Source organism: Ochotona princeps, chromosome 7, assembly GCF_030435755.1.
Source record: "Ochotona princeps isolate mOchPri1 chromosome 7, mOchPri1.hap1, whole genome shotgun sequence".
In the NCBI taxonomy this organism is placed as follows: Eukaryota; Metazoa; Chordata; class Mammalia; order Lagomorpha; family Ochotonidae; genus Ochotona; species Ochotona princeps.
In genome coordinates, this window is record NC_080838.1 from 57,767,750 (window position 1) to 57,791,083 (window position 23,334).

At 43.7% G+C, this 23,334-nt stretch overlaps 1 protein-coding gene across 1 annotated transcript; it reads left to right on the forward strand.

Annotated features, from left to right (window-relative positions):
• The first annotated feature begins 305 nt into the window (after nucleotides 1-305).
• HSD17B11 (hydroxysteroid 17-beta dehydrogenase 11) lies at nucleotides 306-22,951 on the forward strand. The gene is made up of 7 exons (XM_012928523.2): nucleotides 306-665; nucleotides 9,031-9,138; nucleotides 10,199-10,330; nucleotides 11,298-11,404; nucleotides 12,959-13,096; nucleotides 19,558-19,674; nucleotides 22,734-22,951. The coding sequence occupies exons 1-7, from the start codon at nucleotides 456-458 to the stop codon at nucleotides 22,822-22,824; spliced, it is 903 nt and encodes a 300-aa protein (XP_012783977.2). The 5' UTR covers nucleotides 306-455; the 3' UTR covers nucleotides 22,825-22,951.
• The last annotated feature ends 383 nt before the right edge of the window (nucleotides 22,952-23,334 follow it).

Sequence of the window (23,334 nt, forward strand, 5' to 3'; positions counted from 1 at the left end):
TTGGAGGTAAAATCCTGTGTCAGCCTGGGGCAGAAAAACTGGCCCTGGTGAAGCCTTTTGAGAATCTACACTGGCTTCCCCATCAACTTTCCAAGCAGCAGCTGCGCCGCAGCCCAAGATCGGTTCCTCTGGTCAGACGCGGGGCCACGAGCGCACGCCGGGCCAGCCGGGGCCCGGGCAGCGGCCGCACACGTCGTCTGCGCGGCACGGACAAGTAGGAAGCTTGGCTGGGATGTGGACTTTGTCCCTCCCTGATTTCTGCGCCCTCGAGCGAGCGTTCGCTCCGCGCTGGCAGCCCGAGCCAATTACAAAAGCTCTCCCCAAGCCCGGCCCAGCGGAAGGAGCGAGTCGGGAGTTGTTTGTTTCTGCGCGCACCTCCACCGCCCCTCCTTGCGGAGAGAATCGGGGTGACTGACTGGTCCGAAGGAACGAGCCCTGAGCTCGCAGCAGCAAAGATGAAATTCTTCTTGGACATGGTGCTGCTCCTGCCCTTCCTGGTTCTCTTCTGCCTAGAGTCTCTGGTGAAGCTTTTTATTCCTAAGAAGAAAAAATCCGTCAGCGGAGAAATTGTGCTAATCACTGGAGCGGGACACGGAATCGGGAGGCAGACCGCCTATGAATTTGCCAAACTGAAAAGCAAACTGGTTCTCTGGGATATCAATAAGGTAACAGGTTTTTCTGTGCTTTTACTTTGCTGCTGACCGACGCGTCTACATCTTGCCGGCAGCCTCCCGTTCACGGCATCTCGGTCAAACAAGTAGAAAAGCAATTGTCACATTTTGCAGGTGGGAATGAATTCGTATGTTTATGATCACATGATGCTAAGATCTAAAGCGTGTTTAAAGATACCCAGTGACTTCCCGTGACCAATTTGGCTTTGACCCTCTCTTTTGCCTTAAAAATCATTTGTAATCTCTCGAACCTGCAATCACTTGGTCCCTTTACCTCAACAGGGGAGACGTACGAGTGTTTAGTATAATAAAAGATTAAGAGGCTTGTAATTATAAATAAAAAGTCCTGCCTGCAGTCAGTATTTTAAAAGATTATGCTCAACGACTAGCAAGATACTCTGCCTTCTTTATTCTGAAGCGTCATTTTGCAAAGATTTATTTATTTCTTTTGAGAGAGAGATCTACCATCCACTGGTTCACTTCCTGGGTAGTGTCACTGGCTGAAACAGCCGCACAGGAGCCAGGAGCTTCATCCAGGTCTCCCACGTGGGTGGCAGGGCCCCAAGGACTTGGACCACTTCCTGTTGCTTCTCCCTGGCCATTAGCAGGGACCTGGAGCAGAAGTGGAGCAGCGAGGACAAAAACTGGTGGCCATAAGGGATGTGGGTGTTGCAGGTGGCAGATTTTCCCAGCTACACAGGAGCAATTTTTAAGAACTTTTTTTTTTAGTATAAAGCATAGAGCAGGTGTTTGTGCAGCAAGGGACGCCAGCATTCCCTGTCATTGGTTCTGCTTCCAATTCCAGTTTCCAGTTAATGTACACTTTGGAGGACAGCAGGTTACGGCCTATGTAGTGGGGCCTCCTCTGCCCACCCAGGAGATCCTGACTGAGCTTAGGCTCTTGGATTATTATCGACATTTGGGGAGTAAACAAGCAGATGGAAGGTTTGTCTCTTTGCCTTTCAAAACACACGAACAATAAAACAACAAAATCTTCTATAACCCCCCCTCCGCCCCCAGTACAGAGGAAGATGTGAACTCACAGAAGACCTAGAATCTAACCTTTTGTTTGACCTTTGTTGGATGAGTAAAGGGGTGGCATAAATGCCACTCTGGCCGACTAGTTGAGATCCTTTGCCATAAACAAGATTCAGAAAATGAGGTTGAGAGCTAACTCAGTGAGTGATGGATTGAAGCAGTAATCAACAAATACCTATTGAGCAATTATTGCCTGGTCCTGGGGACAGGCTGGCACACAGAAGGCAGAGTTCCATGCCCTCCATCTGGTAGAGAGAGTAGACATTATGAAATTAAATATGCACTGAAAGATATACCTTGGGCTTCCTCTGGGCCCATGTGCTCAAAGGCAGCTATGGCTCCCAACTGTTTACCTAGATAACTACCTGAAGCTTTAGGTTATTTTCTGCAGATTGAATAAAATAACAAACTATCTTAGCAGGTGGGAAGATAATAGGTAATACATGCAAAGCTCTTAGCACAGTCCTTGGCACGTGGTAAACACACTAGAGGGCTAATTATTCCTGCTTGAAAAGCAATTATTGAGGTTCATGACTCTTGGTGCCTATCTTTTGGTTTGCTCAAGATGTTGTGTAATCTGAAGTGAGGTGCATTTAGCTGACAAAATGTTTCTTTGAGTACCAGCCATCTGCTAGACACTAATATAGAACTAAGGACAGAGCCGGGAGGGAAACCAAGCTGCCTGAGGTACACTGTGTAATAAGATAGAGACTAGTTGGGTGATATTAACTGTAATTTAAGAAACACGGGACAGTGTATGGTGGGAAGGCCAGGGGAAGAGTGTTGATGTGATTCAGGTGGCCAGGAAGGGCCTCGCTAAGATGCAGACCAATGGGTCAGAGGATGCTGAGAGCGCTCAGCCACCGTGAAGCCTGGCACAGAGGGGAGAGAGAAGAGTAAAAGAAAGGCCTAGATGTGTGCAGGGCCATTGAAGGTAGTAGCCACTAATCCCCGTAACCATTGAGCATTGAAATGTGGCTAGTCTGAATTCAAACGTGCTGTAGGTGGAGATCATCTGTTCGATTTCAAAGACTTAGTATGAAAAAAAGATTGCAGAATATTATGTAAGTGGTTTCTTATGTGTTGAGATGATAGTGATGATAATATTCAGTTAAATAAGAGGATGAATTGAACAGTTTAGTCTGTGGCTGATACACTTCAGTTGATTTTTCAGTTGAGTAGTTTGTCCCTGCATATCAGTTACTATGAAGCTGTGGGTTGTCCGTACTACCCATTATCCAGCTGTTGTTTATTTGTAAGCTGTTAGCATTTGCTCTTCCCAAACTTCACTGCCTGTTTTGGAGCATATAGTTCACCCTCATTCTACCATTTACTCTGAGTCACAGACTGTGTGTGGTAATATTCAGCCTCCCTTTGATTGCCAGCATGTCTGTCTGTCTATCTATGTATATATATGTATTTGGAAAGGCAGATTTTTACAGATAGGAGAGACAGAAAGATCTTCCATCCACTGGTTCACTCCCCAAATGGCCTCAACGACCAGGGCTGAGCTGATCTGAAGCCAACAACCAAGAGCTTCTTGTGAGTCTCCCACAGGTGTACAGGGTCTCAAGGTTCTAGACCATCTGTCAGTGCTTTCCCAGGCCACAAGCAGGGAGCTGGATGGGACGTGGAGCAGCTGGGACATGAACCAAGGCCCGTAAGAGATGCTGGCACTTGCAAGGCGTGAGGAGTAACTACTGAGCCATAATGCCAGGCCATGATTCCAGTTTCTATTCTTTGTCATCTCTCTGTGTATGAACTGAAAACATCAAATCCTAGTGAAACAAATGTAAAACAAAGGGCAAGAGAAATTTATTCTGTGATGTGTTGGACTCATGTTTGGCCAGATGTATGTGTTATAGTAAGTTTGGAAATAAAACTTTCAGTTTCCTTTAGTTGTATATGAAGCCGCTTCAATGTGGGGAGCAGGTGTGTTTGTCCTTGTGGTTAAGATGCTACTTAGGATGCCTGTGCTCCATATCAGAGTTCCTAGGCTCAATTCCTGGTTCTATTGCTGATTCCAGCTTTCTGTTCATGAGCACCCTGAGAGGCAGCAGGTGATGGCTCAAGAAGTTGGGTCCCTGCCGTCCACATGGTATGCAAATAGCTGTTAGACTGTGTGGTTTAAGGAATCATAACAAGAAGAAGAGCCTGTACATGGTCAGTACTGCTGAAGCCATCATAGGCTGAACTGCATTTTCTATCTTCCTGCAGTCCACAAATGAATATAAAACTTAGAGGGAGCATTTTGTAAGTACACTGCTAAATTAAGTTTTGTTTTTGTAAGTGGCTGCTAGAAAAATTAGAATTATACCTGTAGCTCATATTACATTTCCATGGGACAGTACTCCTCTACAGATTTAAGAGACGAGTTCTAGGTCATAAATTTTCCTATAACTTATGGTATTTTTGTTTGTTTGTTTGTTTGTTCTGGAGAGTCAGTAGAGGAGTTGGAGACAATTCCTATTCAACATGAGTCCCTTGCCACTGAGTTAAGAAGAAAATTAAACAAGGAAGAGAGTGAACAAGGAAGGAAAGCAGGCAGAGCAGTTAAGATGGAGTCATGTGATTAGGCAAGTAGCAGATGACATAGTGGTGACTTGTCGGACCAGGGTGGTAGTAACAGTAGTCATAAGAAATGATCAGAAAAATTAAGGACTGGAGTAGATGTTAAGCCTAACAATTAAGATGCCTTCACCCCACGGCAGAGTGCCTGGATTTGATACCATGCTCTGGCTGACTCTGACTTCACACAAGTATAGAACCTGAGGTGGGAGCTAAGCAGTTGGCTCCATGCCCCAACATGCTCCCACTGCATTCTCAGCTCCTGGCTCTGGAAGTGACCCAGTTCCAGCTGTTGTGGTCCTCTGGGGAGAGAATCAGTAGATGGAATCTCTGTCTTTCTCTGTCTCTGTGCATCTCAAATAAACAAAGAAAGGAAAGAGGGAGGAGGAAGAAAAGAAGAAAGAGACAAAGTAGTTTCATTAGATGAAATTGGTTTAAGGAAACATCATTTGAGAGTGTGTTATTATTTTCAAAAATTATATTTCATTGATAGTTTGATAGTTATTTTGTTAGTTCTTAATGTCCATTAAGCCAAATAATAATTTGGCAACCATAGGGCACTGAGTTTTTCTTGAAATGTTGTAGATTTAAATGCTAAATTGGATTAAGGGACAGACAGTGTGGGGACTTTGAACAGTCCTGGTAGAAGAAACCAGAGATATTGAACTCTGGGCTGGGGAGTACATGGAGAATGAGGAAGAGAGTGGAGTTCAGTTGAATCAAGCAGGAAAAACAGAGAAGGGCCAGATTGTGATCTTGGCATAGAAGCTATAAATTATTCCTTGAGGTGATTTCTGAGTGAAGATGGCAATATCCAAATGTGTCCATCTCAGGGTGTCAGAACTCAACAAGCTCCTATAGTCATCGTTGAGGCTGCCACGGGAATGGTTATTCGTGGCAGGGTCGGGGGATGCTTCAGCTTCGTTCTAAGGAGACTGACACCAGGAGTTGCTCATTCTGTTCTATGTGGATGCTCTGGTACTTTTTAACCGTTCTCCTGCTTGTGCTGTGATTGGATACATTTGGAAAGAGAAGTTTACAGTTAAGTGGTGAATGCACAGAATACCCAATCTGTTTACTGAATGAAAAAGTGAATTTATAAATAAACTGGAAAGAAATAATGGGAGGCATCCGAAAAGCACTTAAGTGTTTGGTAATATCAGTGTTGGTTGGAAAGGGCAGGGAAGCCTAAAGGAAAAGCCAGGAAACTGAAGAACTGAATCCAACACAGAAAAAAAAGTTGCCTGGGGAGATCTTGAAGAATTCTGGGCAATTCCATGTACTGGGGCTCAAATTTAACAAGAGAGATTTGTTCTCCCCTGAGGGCTCGTTGTTTTTTAATATTTATCAAATGAATATAGGAGCTGTCTGAAAGTTTTCACCCAAAGAATTTGCAGCGTAAATTAATTGCCTAGTTCAGAAAGTGTGGAAAGTTGACATTTGACCTGATTAAGGACGACCAAGGGTCACAGGGCAAAAATCAGCCAGTGTGAAGGGAAAGCCTCCGGCCATACTTTCCCACTGCAGATGATGGCGGAAAGCCAGCCAGCTAGAAGCAGCCAGCTAGAGAGGTTTATATGTTCAAACTAACTTTTTTTTTTTTAACAGAGAGACACCCCAAAGAATCCATACAATTTGCCCAAATTTTTTTCAACATGGTAAAATGTAGGGGATGTAAAATTGACCATTTTTAAGTGTATGGTTCAGTGTTAGTACATCTTCATGGTTGTGCAATGAACTCAGTTGTCTCTCTGTAGAACTTGTTCATCTTCTCAGACTGAAACTGGGCCTGTTAAGCATAACTCCTTGGTTCTCTCTGTCTCTCCAGCCCCTGGCAGCCACCTGTGTACTTTCCGTGAATATGATAGTCATACAAGTGAAATTACATAATATATATTACTCTGTGCCTGGCGTACTTCACCTAGCATCGGGTCCTTAAGGTTGCATATGTTGTAACATATATTGATATTGAGTAAATATCATTGTGTATATTTACTACATTATAAAATACAGTTGTATTTGTAAAGGGGATGTCAAAAACTCCCAGTTGTGTGCGGGAGGACAGTGTTCTGTACCTCAGTGCCCCTGAGATGTCTGATGATGCTTGAAAGATAAGAGCGCCAGGCCTGGCGGCGTGGCTAAAGTCCTCGCCTTGAATGTACCAGGATCCCATATGGGTGCCAGTTCTAATCCCACAGCCCCGCTTCCCATCAAGCTCCCTGCTTGTGGCTTAGGAAAGCAGTGGAGGATGGTCCAAAGCCTTGGGACCCTGCACCCGCCTGGGAGACCCGGAAGAGCTCCTGGTTCCTGGCTTCGGATCACACTGCACCGGCCATTGCAGTTTCTTGAGGAGTGAATCATTGGACGGAAGATATTTCTCTGTCTCTCCTCCTCTCTCTCTATATATATGTATATATGACTTTGCAGTGAAAATAAATAAAATCTTTAAAAAAAAATTAGGAAAGAAGATAAGAGTGCTTCATCAGACTATTCCACAGTTTGCGAAGACAGATTTCTGTAAAGAAAAAAATACACCTTGTGTGTGTGGTAGCAATATAGAATACCAAAAAATGCATAGGAATGAAACAGACATTTTGTGATTTCATTATTACTTTTAGCTCTTGTTTATTTTCCTGTGGAGCTGTGGTGTATCTATATTTTATTTGCTGAATATTATGGCTAACAGTACATTAACCTTGTGGTTATAGAGTGGATTAAAATCATGTTTTTGCAAAAATTAAAAAATAAAAAGAGGAAGGAAGAAGGATTGAAGAAGGGGGAGAGAGGAAGATGTTTTTCTAAAATTTGTGCTGATGAAATACATGAAATTTGTTCTCTTTGTATTGATTTTTAAATGAAAAAAATCTTGCCTCTTGTAATTCTAATGATCTCTCTAAGCAAGTTTTGGTTTTGCCATAGCCATTTGATTTGATTTTTCTGCAACCTTAACTGTTAACATTAATTACAATATTCCACAGCGTTAATTCATCAGCAGGTTTGTCCACTGGTGCTCTGACACACCCTCCTCTCTGGGCACACATGTCAGTTCCCAGGGCTTGTCTGTGCATTAGTTGACAATTTGCTAGTTTGCAGAGTTCATAAATTAGACCTCTATCCAACAGTTTGAAGCATTCCTTTAAAATTTAAAAAAAAAAGGGGGGGGAGGGAACCTGAATTGGGAAATGTTAGGCTAAAGCACTGCATGAGAAGCTCACATTTCATATTGGAGAGTCAGTTGGAGCCCTGTCAGTTTTGCTTCTCATCCAGCTCCCTGCTAAGTCCTTGAGTTTCTGCCAGTCCACATGCGAGATGCAGGCGGAGTTCCTGGTTCTGGGCTTTAGTGTGACCTCATTGTTGGCAGCCATTTGGGGAGTGAACCAGTGGATGAAAGATTGATATTTCTGTCCCTGTGTTTCCAATAAATAAATACATCTTAAGAAAAAACTAAAAGGCCAAAAAATTGGTCAAAAGACAACAAATAAGTAAAGATCAGCAAAAAATTCGGATGGGGTTTTTAAAGCTAGGATCCTGATCCTCCTAACTTTAAGATGACTCAAAATCAGTGCCTCACATGGACTTATCCTGCTTTTGCTCAAGTCCACTCCCTTCCTGTAATCTGTCAGATACATGGGTGACACTATCTTGACAGCTTACCAAATCGGAAAGCCAGGGTGTCAGGTGGTCCCTCCTGCTCCCCAGGGTAACACGGGTCCTGTGGAGTGTACCTCCCAGAGGGAGCGCTCTCTGCACATTCTTTCTGTTAAGATCTCAATTCCCGTGCTGGTGCCAGAATAACACCATAACTGCGTCCCACCTTTCTGCTTTCCTCCAATGTCATTCCTAAAAATCCTCCATCAGTCCATTAGCTAGGATGTTGACTACGGTGCACACACTCAATTCTGGGATGAATGGGTCCCCATTCAGTTTTTATACAAGAGGCAGTATGATCCGGGTGCCTGCTAGCCTTGAACTCTGCGGTCATCCAGCGACACCAGTCCGCTGGAGTTTCCCACCCGGCCAGTCTCCGTCTTGGCCTGTTCCCTGTCTCACAAGCTCTTTGTTCCGCCTTTTCCCTGACTGTTCTACTCACTCTGCATCCCCTTCTTCTGAAAAGTTTGTACACCCCTGTTCTGTGTTTCCCTAACTCCCTGTTTTTAACTCATTCAACTGTAGTGGGGTTGAAGTCTATGCAACTGCCAATATTCACTGTTATTACAAACACAGTAGCAACTTTATGTGGCCCTGTTGAAGTGTTATTTTATGGTTATTTCCATTGCAGTGAGAGCTTCGTGGTGAGAACTCTCACTTACGCTCTTGTCTACAGGGTCCTTCTACCCTCAGTGAGTATGACCTGGATGTTGAAGAGTTGGAGGAATGCATGAATGGTTATGGTTAACTCATGACTTTTTTGCAGCTTCTAAATGGATAACCACGAGTCATTTTTAATGACATAAAATACCCATAATATTAAATTTTTACAAAATACTGATGATGGAATGCGTGCACACACACACACTCACAAAGTGTGAAATTATGTAGTCAATTTTAAAATGTGCCTGTTAAATTCAGTTCTAAAGAAAGGAAGTCAGTCAGAGTATGGAAATGTGCTCCTACCCCTGCCAAAAATGTGTGTTGTGTCAGTTGAATTCTGACTTAATTCAAGTAAACAGAAAGGATCTCTAATGGTTTTCAGCTGTTACAATATGCTCATGGTGCTGATTTTGTCCTTGTGTGCTTTTATTTTTTTCCATAGCATGGAATTGAGGAGACAGCTGCGGAATGCAGGAAGCTGGGTGCCCAGGCCCACCCTTTTGTAGTAGACTGCAGTAACCGAGAAGACATTTACAACTCTGCCAAGAAGGTAACATTGTGCAGAATCTCATCTCCTGAGAGCCAGGAGTGTTTGGGAGATGACCCAGTCTGTTCATACCACACACAAAACGAGAACCATTGTGATTTTTCCCACTGTGCCAAGGCTGGCCCCATGCTTTTGTGTGTGCTTTCTCAACTAAATCACTTCAGTTATGTGAGCTGTGATGATGACCTTTCAATTTGGCTGTAAGGGCTTACATACCCTTCTGTAACATCAGCTTAATTTCTCAAATGATTTTCCTTCTGACTTAGCCCCCGAAGTAAAATTTAACAAAACATACCTATGTATTTTTTATATCATTTACCTCATATTTATAATTGTACAGTAAGTATGCTCATGAACACCTCAGGTCATAAAAGAGTGTTTGGACATACTAGAAGCAGATATAATTCCAGTGTTTCTCATGAACTTTCAGAAGTACTCTTGTATTATTATCTCTGTTTTATAGAGTCAGAAGTGAAGTTTTGAGAGATTAAGTAACTTGTTCAAGGCCCAAAAGATAGTAAGTGGCACAGCCCATACTCCAGTCAAAGTTCACCACAGGTACTGCACTCCCCCCCAGGCCCGCTCTGCCTAGTGGAGGAAGCTCGGAGCCACAGAAAGCCATCCAGAAAAACAAAGACGCAGACCTAAAGGAGCAGGATTCATCAGCTTCACACTGTAGTCACGTTTATGGAACTCTGTCTGATTCGCCTGGTGTGTCCCTGAACTTGCCAGTTGACATTTATTACTTACCCTTTGAAAGGGTGCTTTGAGGATGATGACTAAGCCAGGTGCCTCTTGAGTTGTATCAGTAGAGCAAAGTCAAGAGATTTCAGTTGCAAAAGCAAATTACATTTGGCTCAGTTTGTAAGATTGAGTCCTGGACATAAATACCTAGAAAAGTTCTCTCTCTCTCTCTCTCTCTCTCTCTCTCTCTCTCTCTCTCTCTCTCTTTCACATTGGCACATACACTTGTAGAAAAACTTACACACCTTTAGGAATCATTGCATAGAAATCTGTTCTTGTACCTCCTCATGAATATATTTTTCTACTTCAATTTTTATAGGTCAAGGCCGACGTTGGAGATGTTAGTATTTTAGTAAATAATGCTGGGGTAGTCTACACATCTGATTTGTTTGCTACACAAGACCCTCAGATTGAAAAGACTTTTGAAGTTAATGTACTTGCGCATTTCTGGGTGAGTATGTTTTCTTTTCAAAAAAAAAAATCTTTTTTTCTGTTTTTGGAAAATCACCAAGTTTGAAGTGACATTTTCAGCAGACATAATGAAGTATCCAATGTTAAAATTTGCTCTAGTACACAAAGAAATCATTTTTCATGCAATGAACAAGTTCCACTAATGATTTCTCCCCCCTAAAAATATTAATAATCATCAATCTTCAGGCATTGTGTGTGTTTTAATTCCAGGCTAGGTCTCTGAGCAGTTTTATTTCTGTCAGTCAATACGTAGACACAGTAGAAGTGTGCTTTTGGAGTGTCTAAATATTGCCCAAATAGCTAGTTCCAAAAATAGTGCCTCAACAGTTTGTGAGTGTGGCATAACTGTTCTCAGCAATATAGAGTTGGTAAAAAATGCAGTATAATTTTCACTAAATGTTGCTAAGTTATTTATTCCTGCGTTTGTACTGTCTGATAGAACATATGGAATACCATCCTGTTTATGTCTGCATTCCCAGCATTTTTAGGTGCTCAGTGAGTATCTAGCACGTGAAGTGTTTAGTGGCAATTGGAGGATGGTTCATGCTTTCAGTGGTTTAATGATGTAGCCAAACTGTCTTGTAATGATTTCACATGAAATGTGAGTTCTCTGCACAACTGGAGAATTATCCGTTTTTGATATTTGAGATGATAGAAGGCATCAATGACAGAAAGTGGAGGATCAGCAGACATCAGAAGTTAGCAATTTAAGTGAATGGATTCTTTGAGCTTTACAGTAAGCATTATTTTGCTGGATTTTTCAAATGTTAAGGTCCCATCCAGTTGTCCTATTTGCTGCATCAGTAAACTTAGTTTTCTTTTTTTAATTATATGAAGAACAGTACTAAACAATATACACCTGTGTTGCTAACTATTCCCAATAAGTGTTTTAAATTTCATATTTTGTATTAGAAGTGTCCTTTTTTTTCCATTTTAATAAAATCTAGACCACAAAGGCATTTCTTCCAGCGATGATGCAGAATAACCACGGCCATATTGTCACTGTGGCTTCAGCGGCGGGTCATACTGTGGTCCCCTTCCTGCTGGCTTATTGGTATGTGAATATCCATTTCCTTCATTGGCTCCCATGTGAGATTTCTTATCCTGTCTAGTGAGGGTTACCTGGTAACTACTCTGATCTCCTATGAGAAAGACAGGGTACCAAGAACACGGGCCACCTGCTGCTGCTTTCTCAGGAGCCTTAGCTGGGAGCTGGATCAACGGTGGTGCAGCCAGGACTCTAGCCACATTCTGATGTGGGATATTGGCCCCAGGCAGCTGTTTAACCTGCCGTCATGGTGCCAGCCACTCCTCCATCTTGGCAGCAAGCAACTGCAAAATAAGATCAGTGTTGCTCTACCAGTAATAAAAATTAGCACTGATGATCCTTAGTATCGATAAGAATAAAGTTTTGTGGAAACAATGCTACAGAGAGAGAAACGAGGTATGTGTTATGGTGCAGTGGGCTAAGCTGCCACCTGGGACCCTCACATTCCATGCTACAGTGCTGGTTTGAGTCCTGGCTACTACACTTCTGTCCCAGCTCTCTGCTGTGTGCACCCAGGGGAGCAACAGATGATGGCTCAGGTACTGGGGCTGCTCTCGCCCCTGTGGGGGCCCTGGACAGAGTCCCAGGCTCCTGTTTGCCCTGGCTGAGTCCTGGTTGCTGTAGCCATTTGGTAGTAAACCAGTAGATTGAAGATACTGCTCTCTTTCTCCTCTTCCTCTTTCTGTCACTCAATCTTGCAAGTAGATGAAAAAATAAGTAAAATAATAGAATACTTTTTAAAAAAGGTTATTATCTGAGATTTTAAATATTAAAGGCATCCACATAATCATTTTTTAAATTAATGATTATTCTTTTTAAAAAACCATACCATTAAAATAGCTGAAGAAGCAGCTGTAGCAATTGGGTCTCTGAATTGGCCTGTGAGATGACACTGCTGGTTATATATACCATAATAGTTCTTGGCCATTCATGTGTTTTGGCCATTAATTTGTCAGGTTGCAATGTGTACATACATATACATACACATACATATGTACTTTTTAATTATTGTATCTCTTTGGAACTAAGTTAATTCTAAAAGCAGGATGGATGTAGTTGTATATGTAGCTATAGATTTGTGTGTATATATAATCTTAGGCATAGGTGGGAGATTTGTTTTTATATATGTAGTGTGTTTATGTGTGTGTATCTTTATATATATATTGCATTTCATTTTATAACAATGTTCCATAGGCTCTGATGTTCCCCCATCTCCTCTCCGTACCCTCCCCCCATGGTGGATTGCTCCACCTTATTGCAGAATTACAGTTCAAATCCAGTCTTGTTTGTGTGTATCTTGCATTTTAAAAATTGGCTAAGAATGGAGTGGTGTTTGATGTAGCAGCCAATGTGCTTTTGGGGATACCTGCATTCCGTTTCTGAATACTTGGGTTGAGCCCCAAGTCCATACCCCATTCCTGCTTCCTATTAATGTGTACCAGGGGGAGGGCAGATGATGGCTCGAGTACTTGGGTCATGGTCACTAAGGACACAGACATGGGAGCTAAACAGGCACAGAGTATTCTGTTAGGAGGATCTTCGACCTGTGTCTGTTTTCAGTTCCAGCAAGTTTGCTGCTGTTGGATTCCATAGAGCTTTGACGGACGAGCTGGCTGCCTTGGAACGCACGGGAGTCAAGACGACGTGTCTCTGCCCTAATTTTATAAACACTGGCTTCATCAAAAATCCAAGTACCAGGTAAGCTGAGACAGACTGTAGGTGAAAGGACTGGTAGCAGCTGTGAATATCAGCCACTCTGTGGGTTTTTTTTTTTTCTAAATACTGTAATCCCTGAAACACCTGCTGTTGTACACACCCTTGGTTCACCTTGAGTTCAACTTCTGTAGATGATGGCAAAGCAAGGTGAGGGGAGGAGATAGCAGAGGAGTACATGTGTAGAAATAGGTGAACTTGTTAACCTTTCCCTCTTATCCTTGCCCTAAGCAATGGTTCTGAAATTTAAATACACAGCATTTCTCAGGAGTGCTTGAGCACCACACAGGGAGATACTGCACCTCTAACAGAAATTGATTTATTGGGTTTGACTGGGATAAGGCTGTGCTGAGAAAGAGATTGGAACTCCAGATTTAGAAAGCATCATGAGTTATTCTGAGAGAGAATTCAGGACCACAGTGGGGAAAACACTTCCTCTGGGTAATCCAGAGGTTATCCTCCCAAATGAGCACCAGCCCACCATGTGTTTCCATGGTTAGACACCTCTCCATATATAAATGAAATGTCTAAATTTTACACAAATGCCATACTTTTTAGAAAGATTTATTTGACTTATTTGAAAGGCAGAGGTAGGGAGAAGGAGGAACAGAGAGATCTTCTATTAATGCATCTGCTGGAATGGTACTGATGCGAATCCAGGAGCCGGGAGCTTCTTCTGGATCCCAAACACTTGGACCCTCCTCCACTGCTTTCCCAGGCACATTGGCAGAGAGCTGGATTGCAAGTGGAGCAGCAGGGGATGCCATCACAGGCACCATAAATGGACTGTTCCACACATGAAGTTCCGTGGACACTAAGCAAAGTGCTTACTTCCCTTGGTATTACATATGTTGTGGATCTTTGCACATCAATAAATAGGTTTGGGATAGGTGTTGGTCCTTGCAGTTAAATGTCCTCATCTGGTATCAGAGCACGTTGGTTTGGTTCTTGCCCATGCTCCCTGTTCCAGCTTCTTGCCAATGCCAGCCCTGGGAAACAGCAGTGGTGGCTGCAGTACTTGCATCCTGCACCCACATGGGCGACCAGGCTAGAGTTCCCAGCCCCTGGTGAGTCTGGCCCAGTCTTAGCCTATGTAGGCTTTTGAGAATGTAATCAGTGGGTGGGAGCTCTGTACCTGCTGTGTCCCTCTCCTCTGCCTTTAGGATAAATCAGATACACAAATGCAGTGTATTCATACAGGGGATGGTCTCCTGGTGTTACTTTAAAGGTCCTTTTCATTTTTTTACACTTTTAGCATAGTGGAGGCATAATGAAACCTTTATGCAAGCATTTACCTTTAGGTAGTTACTTTTAGATAATTACCTTCTCAGGTAGATCTGTTGTTGCCACACAGCACCCCCAGGTGGTTGGAGGTAGAGTTGTAGAACCTGCAAACTGGGTCTGCTCAACTGGCACACAGAAAGTCAATCATTGACATCAGGATGGTGAAAGAAAGTAGTCATTTATTGTAAAGGACAGAGCAGGGAGCCTGGCAGCTGCTGCTTAATTCCTGGGCTCACGGAAGGGTCAGGAATGGAGGTCTTACAGAGAGAAGATTGGGCTGACAGGTGTGTACATGCAAGATTCCTGATTGGTCAGCCATGCTGTAATCTTTAGGGTCAGGTGGGCTCCAGCCTGTCTGGGGATTACATGAATGGAGTTACATTTTTACTAGGACTTCCCCGTATGAAGCTCTGACAGCAATACTGGCCATTACTGGTTCTTATCTACTGAAGAGATAAATGGCCTCTGCAGCCCAGTGATTGGAAGCCTGTGAGGGCAGCTGGATCATGCCCTGACGTCAGTGAATTCTTTTCGATAAAAGGCAGGCAAGGATACTTTGTGCCAAGGCACATGTGTGGAGGGCTGTGCTCTGCTTTTACCTTACGGGGTTTCATTTCACTGTGAGAAGGATTACCAGGTCAAGTCATATTCTACTTATTTATTTTTAAAGATCTATTTTATGTTTATTGGAAAGGAGAGACAGAGAGAAAGATCTTCCATCTGATGATTCACTCCCCAAGTGGCCGCGACGGCCAGAGCTGAGCTGAGCTGAAGCCAGGAGCCCAGAGCCTCCTCCAGGTCTCCCACACAGTGCAGGGTCCCAAGGCTTTGGGCCGTTCTCAACTGCTTTCCCAGGCCACAAGAAGGGAGCTGGATGGGAAGTGGGGCCACCAGGACATGAACCGGCATCCATATAGGATCCCAGCACATGAGAGGTGAGAACTTTAGACACTAGTCTACTGTGCCAGGCCCCAAGTCGTATTTTAAATATCAGTATTTGTGTTATCACATTCCCTCCCAGAACTGTTCCCAGTTTGTGTTCATGTCCACAGTGGAAGGAGAACACCTTACTATACTTGTACATCCGTTTGCTTTCTGTTCATCTTTGAATGGCTCCCAGTTCAGCCAGGACATGAACTGGTGCCCATATGGGATCCTGGCACGGCCCTCTCCATTCTGTTTCACTGATGGTTGATTATTTTGCCTCCTCAAACACTTCCTCTATCTCACCAAGTTCATCTGCCTTTGACAAGCGTGTATTTGAAAGTAATGAATATACAGTGTGTCCACTTGGAAGACAGCAGGCTTCATACAACTTAGTGTAAGTTACCCTGCAGGTATGCAGAATGGAAAAGCAGCAACAGGTAGAAATTTGGGGAGCCTCCCAAAGACTTCAAGTCTCTAAAAATCTACTAACTGATCCTAAAGGTCTATTTTTTTCATTTTTGTTGGAAAGGCAGATTTACAGAAAGAGAGAGACCTTCCATCCACTGGTTCACTTCCAAAATGGCACAACAGCCAGAGCTGAGCTGATCCTAAGCCCTGAGTCAGGAGCCAGGAGCTCCTTTTGGTTCTCCCATGCAGTTGTCATGTCCCAAGGACTTGAGCCATCCTCCACGGCTTTCCCAGGCCATTTAGCAGGGAACTGGATGGCCATTGGAGCAGTGGAACCCAGCACCCATATGGGATCCCTGTGCTTACAGGGGGAGGATTAGCCAGTTGAGCCATCATATCAGGTCCCCAACATCCATTTGTTAAAGGCACAGTTTTGTTAAAAAATGACAGTGCAGGGCCAGCGTGGTGGCCTAGCGCTGAAGTCCTCTAAAGGCCACTAAAGGCCTCCAAAGGCCTGAGAAAGCAGTCGAGGACGGCCCAAAGCCTTGGGACCCTGCATCCGTGTGGGAGACCCAGAAGAGCTCCTGGCTCCTGGCTTTGGATTAGTGCAGCACTGGCCATTGCGGTTACTTGGGGAGTGAATCATTGGATGAAAGATATTTCTCTCTGTCTCTCCTCCTCTCTATATATCTGACTTTGCAATAAAAATAAATAAAACTTTAAAAAGAAAAGAAAACGACAGTGCGGGTGTTTACTTCAGAAGACCAGGGGTTAACTTCATTTATGTGTTTACCACAAAGACTGTTTAGAGTTGTGGGGTGGAATTGAGGAAGAGGAGACAGAATACCAGAGTACAGTGAAATGGAAGGTTTGGGCATAAAATTTGTCAAATTCCTCCTATTTTCTGCTCTTGGACACCAAAATAGCATTGAAGTTGAGTTTTCAGTTCAGACTGTTTTTCAGTAGTTAAAAACGGACACTATGTTTTAAACAGTTATAATGGACCCCTTTATTCCTATCCGAGACAAGGCTACACAGAGCTAACCTAAGGTGGACAAGTGTGCCCTCTCCTGGCGAAACTCTATCAGTGCAATTACAGAATACTTGGGTATTTTACAAAGTTTATAGAAAAATGAAATTAAAAGATGAGTTTAAGGGCTGGTGTTGTGGCTTAGTGAGTTAAGCAACCACTTGTGATGCCAAACAACCCATATCAAACTGTTAGCTGGATTTGCTTCTTGATCCAGCTCTCTCTTGTTGTACCTGGAAGACACTGGAAAATGGCCCAAGTACTGGAAACCAGGGTCAAGTTCTAGGTTCCCAGTTTCAGCCTGGTCTCCATTTGGGGGAGTGAACAAGTGGATATAAGACCGCTCTGTTTGTCTATGAGGATAAGTTCATTTATTTGAAAAATCAGCAGGGACTGGTGTAACTCAACGCTAGTGTATTTCTAGCCTACTCAGTGGGCTAGACGTGGCTATGGGAGGCCCTGGGGCTTGATTCTGCCAGCTGAGCCCTTTGAAGCTTGGAAGCTGGAGGAGTGGATCCTGAAGATGATGTGGGTTTGCAAGTGGAAACTTAGTATTCCATTAAAGAAAAATATATACTTTGACCACTAAATAAAATCTGTCATTTTCTTTCTTTTTAAAAAAAGATGTATTTATTTATTTGAAGGCATTACAGGAAGAGAGAGATAGGCAGAGAGGTTTTTCATCCTCTGTTCCTTTCCCCAGATGGCTGCAATGGCCAGGCTGAAGCTGAGAGCATCTTCCAGGTCTCTCACTTGGGTGGCACGGCCCCCAGACACTTGGGCCATTTTCTTCTGCCTTTTCTAGGCCATTAGCAGGGAGCTCATGGATTGGAGGTGGAGCAGCCAGGACAGGGACCAGTGCCCTTACTGGATGTCAGCTCTGTTGTGGTGGCTTTACCTGCTCTACATCACTAACCCCCAGGTCTGTGATTCGCTTAAACCTCATGGTAATCCTTTGAGGGAAATGTTGGTGGTCCTCTTTGGTAGGCGGGAGTTACCTGAGGGTTAAGCACACTAAGTAACTTGCCCATAAGGGTAACACTTGAATTAAGAATTTCAACACTTGAAGTAAGAGTGAGTTTGGTGCTAGTTTTTGTCATGGTCATTGGGGTATGTCAGATTCAGATTAGACTACACGGGGTCTAACTGACTAAAGCTGAGCCAAGCCCTGAGTAGCTGGTTTGGAAGTAATTGGTTTCAGATTGATGTCAGAAAGTACATTTAAGGTGTAGTTGTTGGTCCGTACATTGACTGACTGTAAAGATATAATACCATGCAATCTGAGTTTAATTTTAATCAAATGTAATCAGACATTCTGGTTGATCTTTGAGAGCCAGAAGGTTTTTTTGTTTAGTTTGGGTATTAATACATCCTTTACTGGAGGGCTACTAAATGCCAGAAGCTTTGCTGGCTACATTATCTAAATTATCTTTAATCCTAGAGGCCCAGATTATGTCCTCTGGCTATTGTCTGACTTTTTTAAAAGATTTATTTCATTTTTGTTGGAAAGGCAGATCTACAGAGAGAAGGAGATACAGAGAGATCTCCCATTCATTGGTTCACTCCCCATATGGCTTCAATGGCTGGAGCTTAGCTAATCTGAAGCCAGGAGCTTCTTCCAGGTCTTCCACATGGGTGCAGAGTCCCACGGCTCAGGGCCATGGTTCACTGCTTTCCCAGGCCACAAGCAGGGAGCTGGATGGGAAGTGGAGCAGCCAGGACACGTACCGGCACCCATGTGGCATCCTGGCACATTCATGGTGAGGATTTAGTCACTGAGCCATCACATCAGACCTCATTGTCTGACCTTAAAACTACTCTGCATTTTACAGATAGAGAAACTGTGGCTTGAAAAATTTAAGAAAATGGCTCAAAGTTTCATGCATAGCTGCGAAGTGGCAGAGGAATTTCTACCGGAGTCTCTATGATGGCAGATGCCTTGCTGTCATTCTATTTCTTTATGTCGTTGATCACTCTAAATGACAGAGAAAAGAGACACATGATCACAGTCTCCGGGCTACAGCAGCTGGAAGCCTGGGGCCAGGAACCAAATCCAGATGTTCTACGTGGGCGGCAGGGACCAGCTGTTGTCCCACCGCCTGCCATCTTCTAGGGTGTACCTCTGTGGAAAGTGACATTGAGAGTAGAACCAGGGCTCAGCCCAGGCATTACATGCAGAGCAAGACATCCTAACTCCTGGACTGAACACCCATCGCCCACTCACAGTCTAAAGTGATTTTGTGAGTCCTGATCTAGCTGTAGTATTTTTGAGTCTTAATTACTTCTGTACTTCTCATGTGTAGAGTATTGATCTTAACATTGCCTTCATAAGGCAATGTTTTAATTGGAAAGGCAGATTTACAGAGAGAAGGAGGGACAGAAAAGAGTTTCCATCCACTGGTTCACTCCCCAAGTGGCCGCAATGGTTGGAGCTGAGCTGATGCGAAGTCAAGAGACTTTTCAGGGTCTCCCACATGACTCTTCAGGGTCCTGAGGCCTTGGATCATCCTCTACTGCTTTCCCAGGCTACATGCAGGGAGTTGGATTGGCAGTTGAGTAACTGGTGCCCATATGGGATCCCAGTGTGTCTGTGGGATGCTCAGCACGCGGCAGAACACAGTGAGCATTAAATTAACTAGTTGTTGTTATGACCGTTGCTGGTGTACCGTGTCTGAGCACTAGGGGGTGCTGGAGGCTGCCAGTCAGTTGTGGGATGGCGCCTCAGTCCAAGTAGCCAAGAACTAAAGTGGAGTCCTCAGTGATGTATTTTGTTTCTGAAGACCACCTCTGCTTTCAGCCTGGGACCCACCCTGGAGCCTGAGGAAGTGGTGAGCAAGCTGATGAATGGGATCCTGACGGAGGAGAAGATGATTTTTGTGCCGTCTTCCATACGTTTGCTAACGATTCTGGAAAGGTGAGCCTAGTGTGACTGTCGCACTGTTTGATGGCAGTAGAAGCCAGTGCTTCTCTGTTCTGTACTTTTACTCGCATTTAAATTTGAACAGTCTGTCAAGTACAACGGTCTCATGTTCAGTTGGTAAAAAATAATAGGCTTCCATTTGCCAAGCTTTTTTTAAAAGATTTATTTATTTTTATTGGAAAGGCAGATATACAGAGAGAGGGGGAGAAACAAAGAGGAAGATCTTCTAGCCACTGATTCACTGCCCAAGTGGCCACAACAGCCAGAGCTGAGCTGATCTGAAGCCAGAAGCCAGGAGCCTCCTCCAGGTCTCCCACGCAGATGCAGAGTCCCAAGACTTTAGGCCATTCTTGACTGCTTTCCCAGGCCATAAGCAGGAAGCTGGATGAGAAACAGGGCCATCAAGACATGAACCAGCACCTGCATGGGATCTCAGCTTGTGCAAGGGCAGGACCCTAGCTACTAGGCTACCGTGCTGGGCCCTCATTGGCCAAGTTTTAAAGCTTCAGATGTTTTTTTTTTTTTTTTTTTTTTTTTTAATTATTTATTATTTAACTTCAGTAATTACATTGTATTATGTGACACAGTTACATAGATACTTGGGTTCTCCCCACCCCTCCCCAAACCCTCCCACCATGGTGGATTCCTCCACCTTATTGCATAACCACAGCTCAAGTTCAGTTGAGATTTCCCCATTGCAAGCGTATACCAAACATAGAGTCCAGCATCTTATTGTCCCGTCAAGTTCAACGGCTTCTTAGTAAAGCTTCAGATGTTAATCATTATCACAAGATAGATATGGTTTTTGGGCAAATGGACTTAATAATTTGCACACGGAGCTAAATCAGTTTTTCTGACATTTATGTCTAGCAGTCTTACAAATGAATGTTCATAAAAGGGTAATTGTAGAGTATTTTTGTATTATGGAGTCCTGGGTCAATGACAGGAAAGCAGGTCACAGTTAGCTTTCCTCGTCTTCATGTAAATCTACAACAGCTTTTTGTGCCAAGCATGCTGAAGCACAGGAATCACTCACTGCTACTCTTTCTCCCTGAAGAGCCTTGAGCCTTGCTGCTCTCTGGATGGTCCACAGACCAGCAACGCCGCTTCCTCAGGGCGTTTGTTAGAAGACAAGAGTGTGCTGACACCTGCAGTCAGCGCTTGCATTCTCATAAGATCCACAGATGCTTTCTAAGCAGATGGACACTCGAGCCGCAGCCCTCAGCTTTGGCGCACATTGGACTTTACTTAGGAGCTGATGCCAAGGACCTCCCTAACCCGCAAGATGCCGATTTTATTAGTTTGGGGCATGCCGTGATCTGTGAGGGAACTGAACAGCTCTCCAGTTGATTCTGACAGGGTGAGAAAAACCACTGCTTCATGAAATCCTCATTGTAACACACTCTGTTGTGGGAACACTGATGGCAAGGAGGCTGCTCACAGAATGAGGGGACGTGGAGAAGCTGGCGGGGAGAAAGAACCTCATGCTGCCTTGTCCAGATTCAGGCTTCTCCGAGTAGGTGGGGGTCCTGGGATCACTTGGGAACTCTGTTTAAATATGGATTCCTGGGTCTTCCTTCTAGAGACTGTATTATAGGCTGTTAATGTTGGGTTCAGAAATCTGCAGTGTGTGTATGTGTTTAACTTTACTTTTTGAAAAACAGTTTCCGGGCCCGGCGGCGTGGCCTAGCGGCTAAAGTCCTCGCCTTGAAAGCCCCGGGATCCCATATGGGCGCCGGTTCTAATCCCGGCAGCTCCACTTCCCATCCAGCTCCCTGCTTGTGGCCTGGGAAAGCAGTTGAGGACGGCCCAATGCATTGGGACCCTGCACCCGCTTGGGAGACCCGGAAGAGGTTCCTGGCTCCTGGCTTCGGATTGGCGCGCACCGGCCCGTTGCGGCTCACTTGGGGAGTGAAAACATCGGATGGAAGATCTTCCTCTCTGTCTCTCCTCCTCTCTGTATATCCGGCTTTCCAATAATAATAATAAAATCTTAAAAAAAAAAAAAAGAAAGAAAAAGAAAAACAGTTTCCATGCACTGGCTTACTCCCCAGATACAGCAGCTGCAGAAGCCAAGCCGACACCAGAAGCCAGGGCCGGAAGCCAGGTCTCCCGAATGAGTGGCAGGAATTTAACTACTCAAGCTGCCACCTACTGCTTCCCAGGGTGCCTGTTAGCAGGAAGATGGAGTTGGAACCAGGATTCAGACCCAGACACTTCACTATGGGATGTAGGCATCCCAGGCTGTGTCTTAATTTCTGGGTCAAATGTCTACCCCAGAAACTTGTATTTTAACAGAACTGAAAAAAGGGCATTGCAAGAGATCAAAAGTGTGACAGGTACAAAACTCTCTGTCCCTTTGTTCTAGAAACGGGTAGGGCCCGGCAGGATAGCTCCATGGCTGTCAAGTTTTATTTCTTAAAAGCGCCTTTAGTAGACCCTCTGCTGGGCTCTGCACACAAGTTCTCTCTGATCTTTTGAAAAAAAATAAATAAATAATTACTTCTCAGACTTTTAACTAAACTCTAGTATCTGTTCTTACCAGCTTAATACAGGAATAGATTTAGTTTAATGTCACAAGGCTGGTGTTGTGGCTTAGCAAGTAACACTCCTGCCTGTGTCGTCAGCATCCATACAGGCGCTGCTTCTAGTCCTCAGCTGTTGCACTTCTGAGCTAGCTCCCTGCTAACGGCCTAGGAAAAGCAGAGGAAGATGGCTCAACTACTTGGGTCCCTAGCACCCACATGGGAGACCCAGATGTAACTCTTTCCAAGTAAAAATTTAAATACACACACTGTAAAAAAAAAAAAACAACTAATATTGCCAGTCAGTTCTGCTCTTTAAAAAAAAAAAAAAAGTTATATTTTTCTCTTTTTGAAAACGAAATGAACTCAATGGGAAAGAACACGTGGGAACTCAAAGTTCAAGCCTGAATCTTGTTTTGGATAAACATGACCTGCATGAAACATGCAAAATTAAGCATGTAAAATAAGGTATTTTGCAATTGCACTTAGCATGAATTTCCTACTGATTTGGGTGTATCTTTCTTTTAGGATCCTTCCTGAGCGTTTCCTGGTGCTCTTAAAACAAAGGGTCAACGTTAAGTTTGATGCCGTCATTGGATATAAAGCCAAGAAGCAATGAGTGCCCTATCTTTCTGGAGCCTGATTTGCCAAGTTTAAGTTGATCTCACGTAATGCCAATCACGAGTTTGAATGTTGGAACTTCTGTTTCTTCCTAATTGGCTTCTCTCCCCTCCCCCATATCACTTTTTGAACCCGTCTTCAATTTTGTGTCTGCTTTTTGTTGACCTGAAAACTAATTTCATACATCACAAAAATGACCAAGCGAGTGGACCTTATGGAAAAAAGGAGGGAAAAGGAACAAAAATAATTTCATGACAATAATTCCTGGGACTTTGTGCTTCATCCAAAGGCTTTGCAACATGTGTGTTATAAATGTCTATTTAAGATACGCGCTTATTTTTAATTGTACTGCAATTGTATGTAATGTATGTATTTCCTTTTACTGGTCTGCCTAAAATCAGAAGCTTTAATTTCTTCAAGTACAATGAAGGACTATTTCTAGTGGCATTTTGCAGCGAGTTTCATAAGTTCTTAAACATTTCGTCTTACACATGACCACTCTGTTTCC

Excerpts from the sequence above, each read along its gene's own strand:
- HSD17B11 (XM_012928523.2), top strand. The coding sequence starts at position 456 with ATGAAATTCTTCTTGGACATGGTGCTGCTCCTGCCCTTCCTGGTTCTC. Across the intron at positions 13,097-19,557 it reads ATCAAAAATCCAAGTACCAG|CCTGGGACCCACCCTGGAGC; the intron begins GTAAGCTGAGAC and ends CTCTGCTTTCAG. Across the intron at positions 19,675-22,733 it reads TTGCTAACGATTCTGGAAAG|GATCCTTCCTGAGCGTTTCC; the intron begins GTGAGCCTAGTG and ends TCTTTCTTTTAG.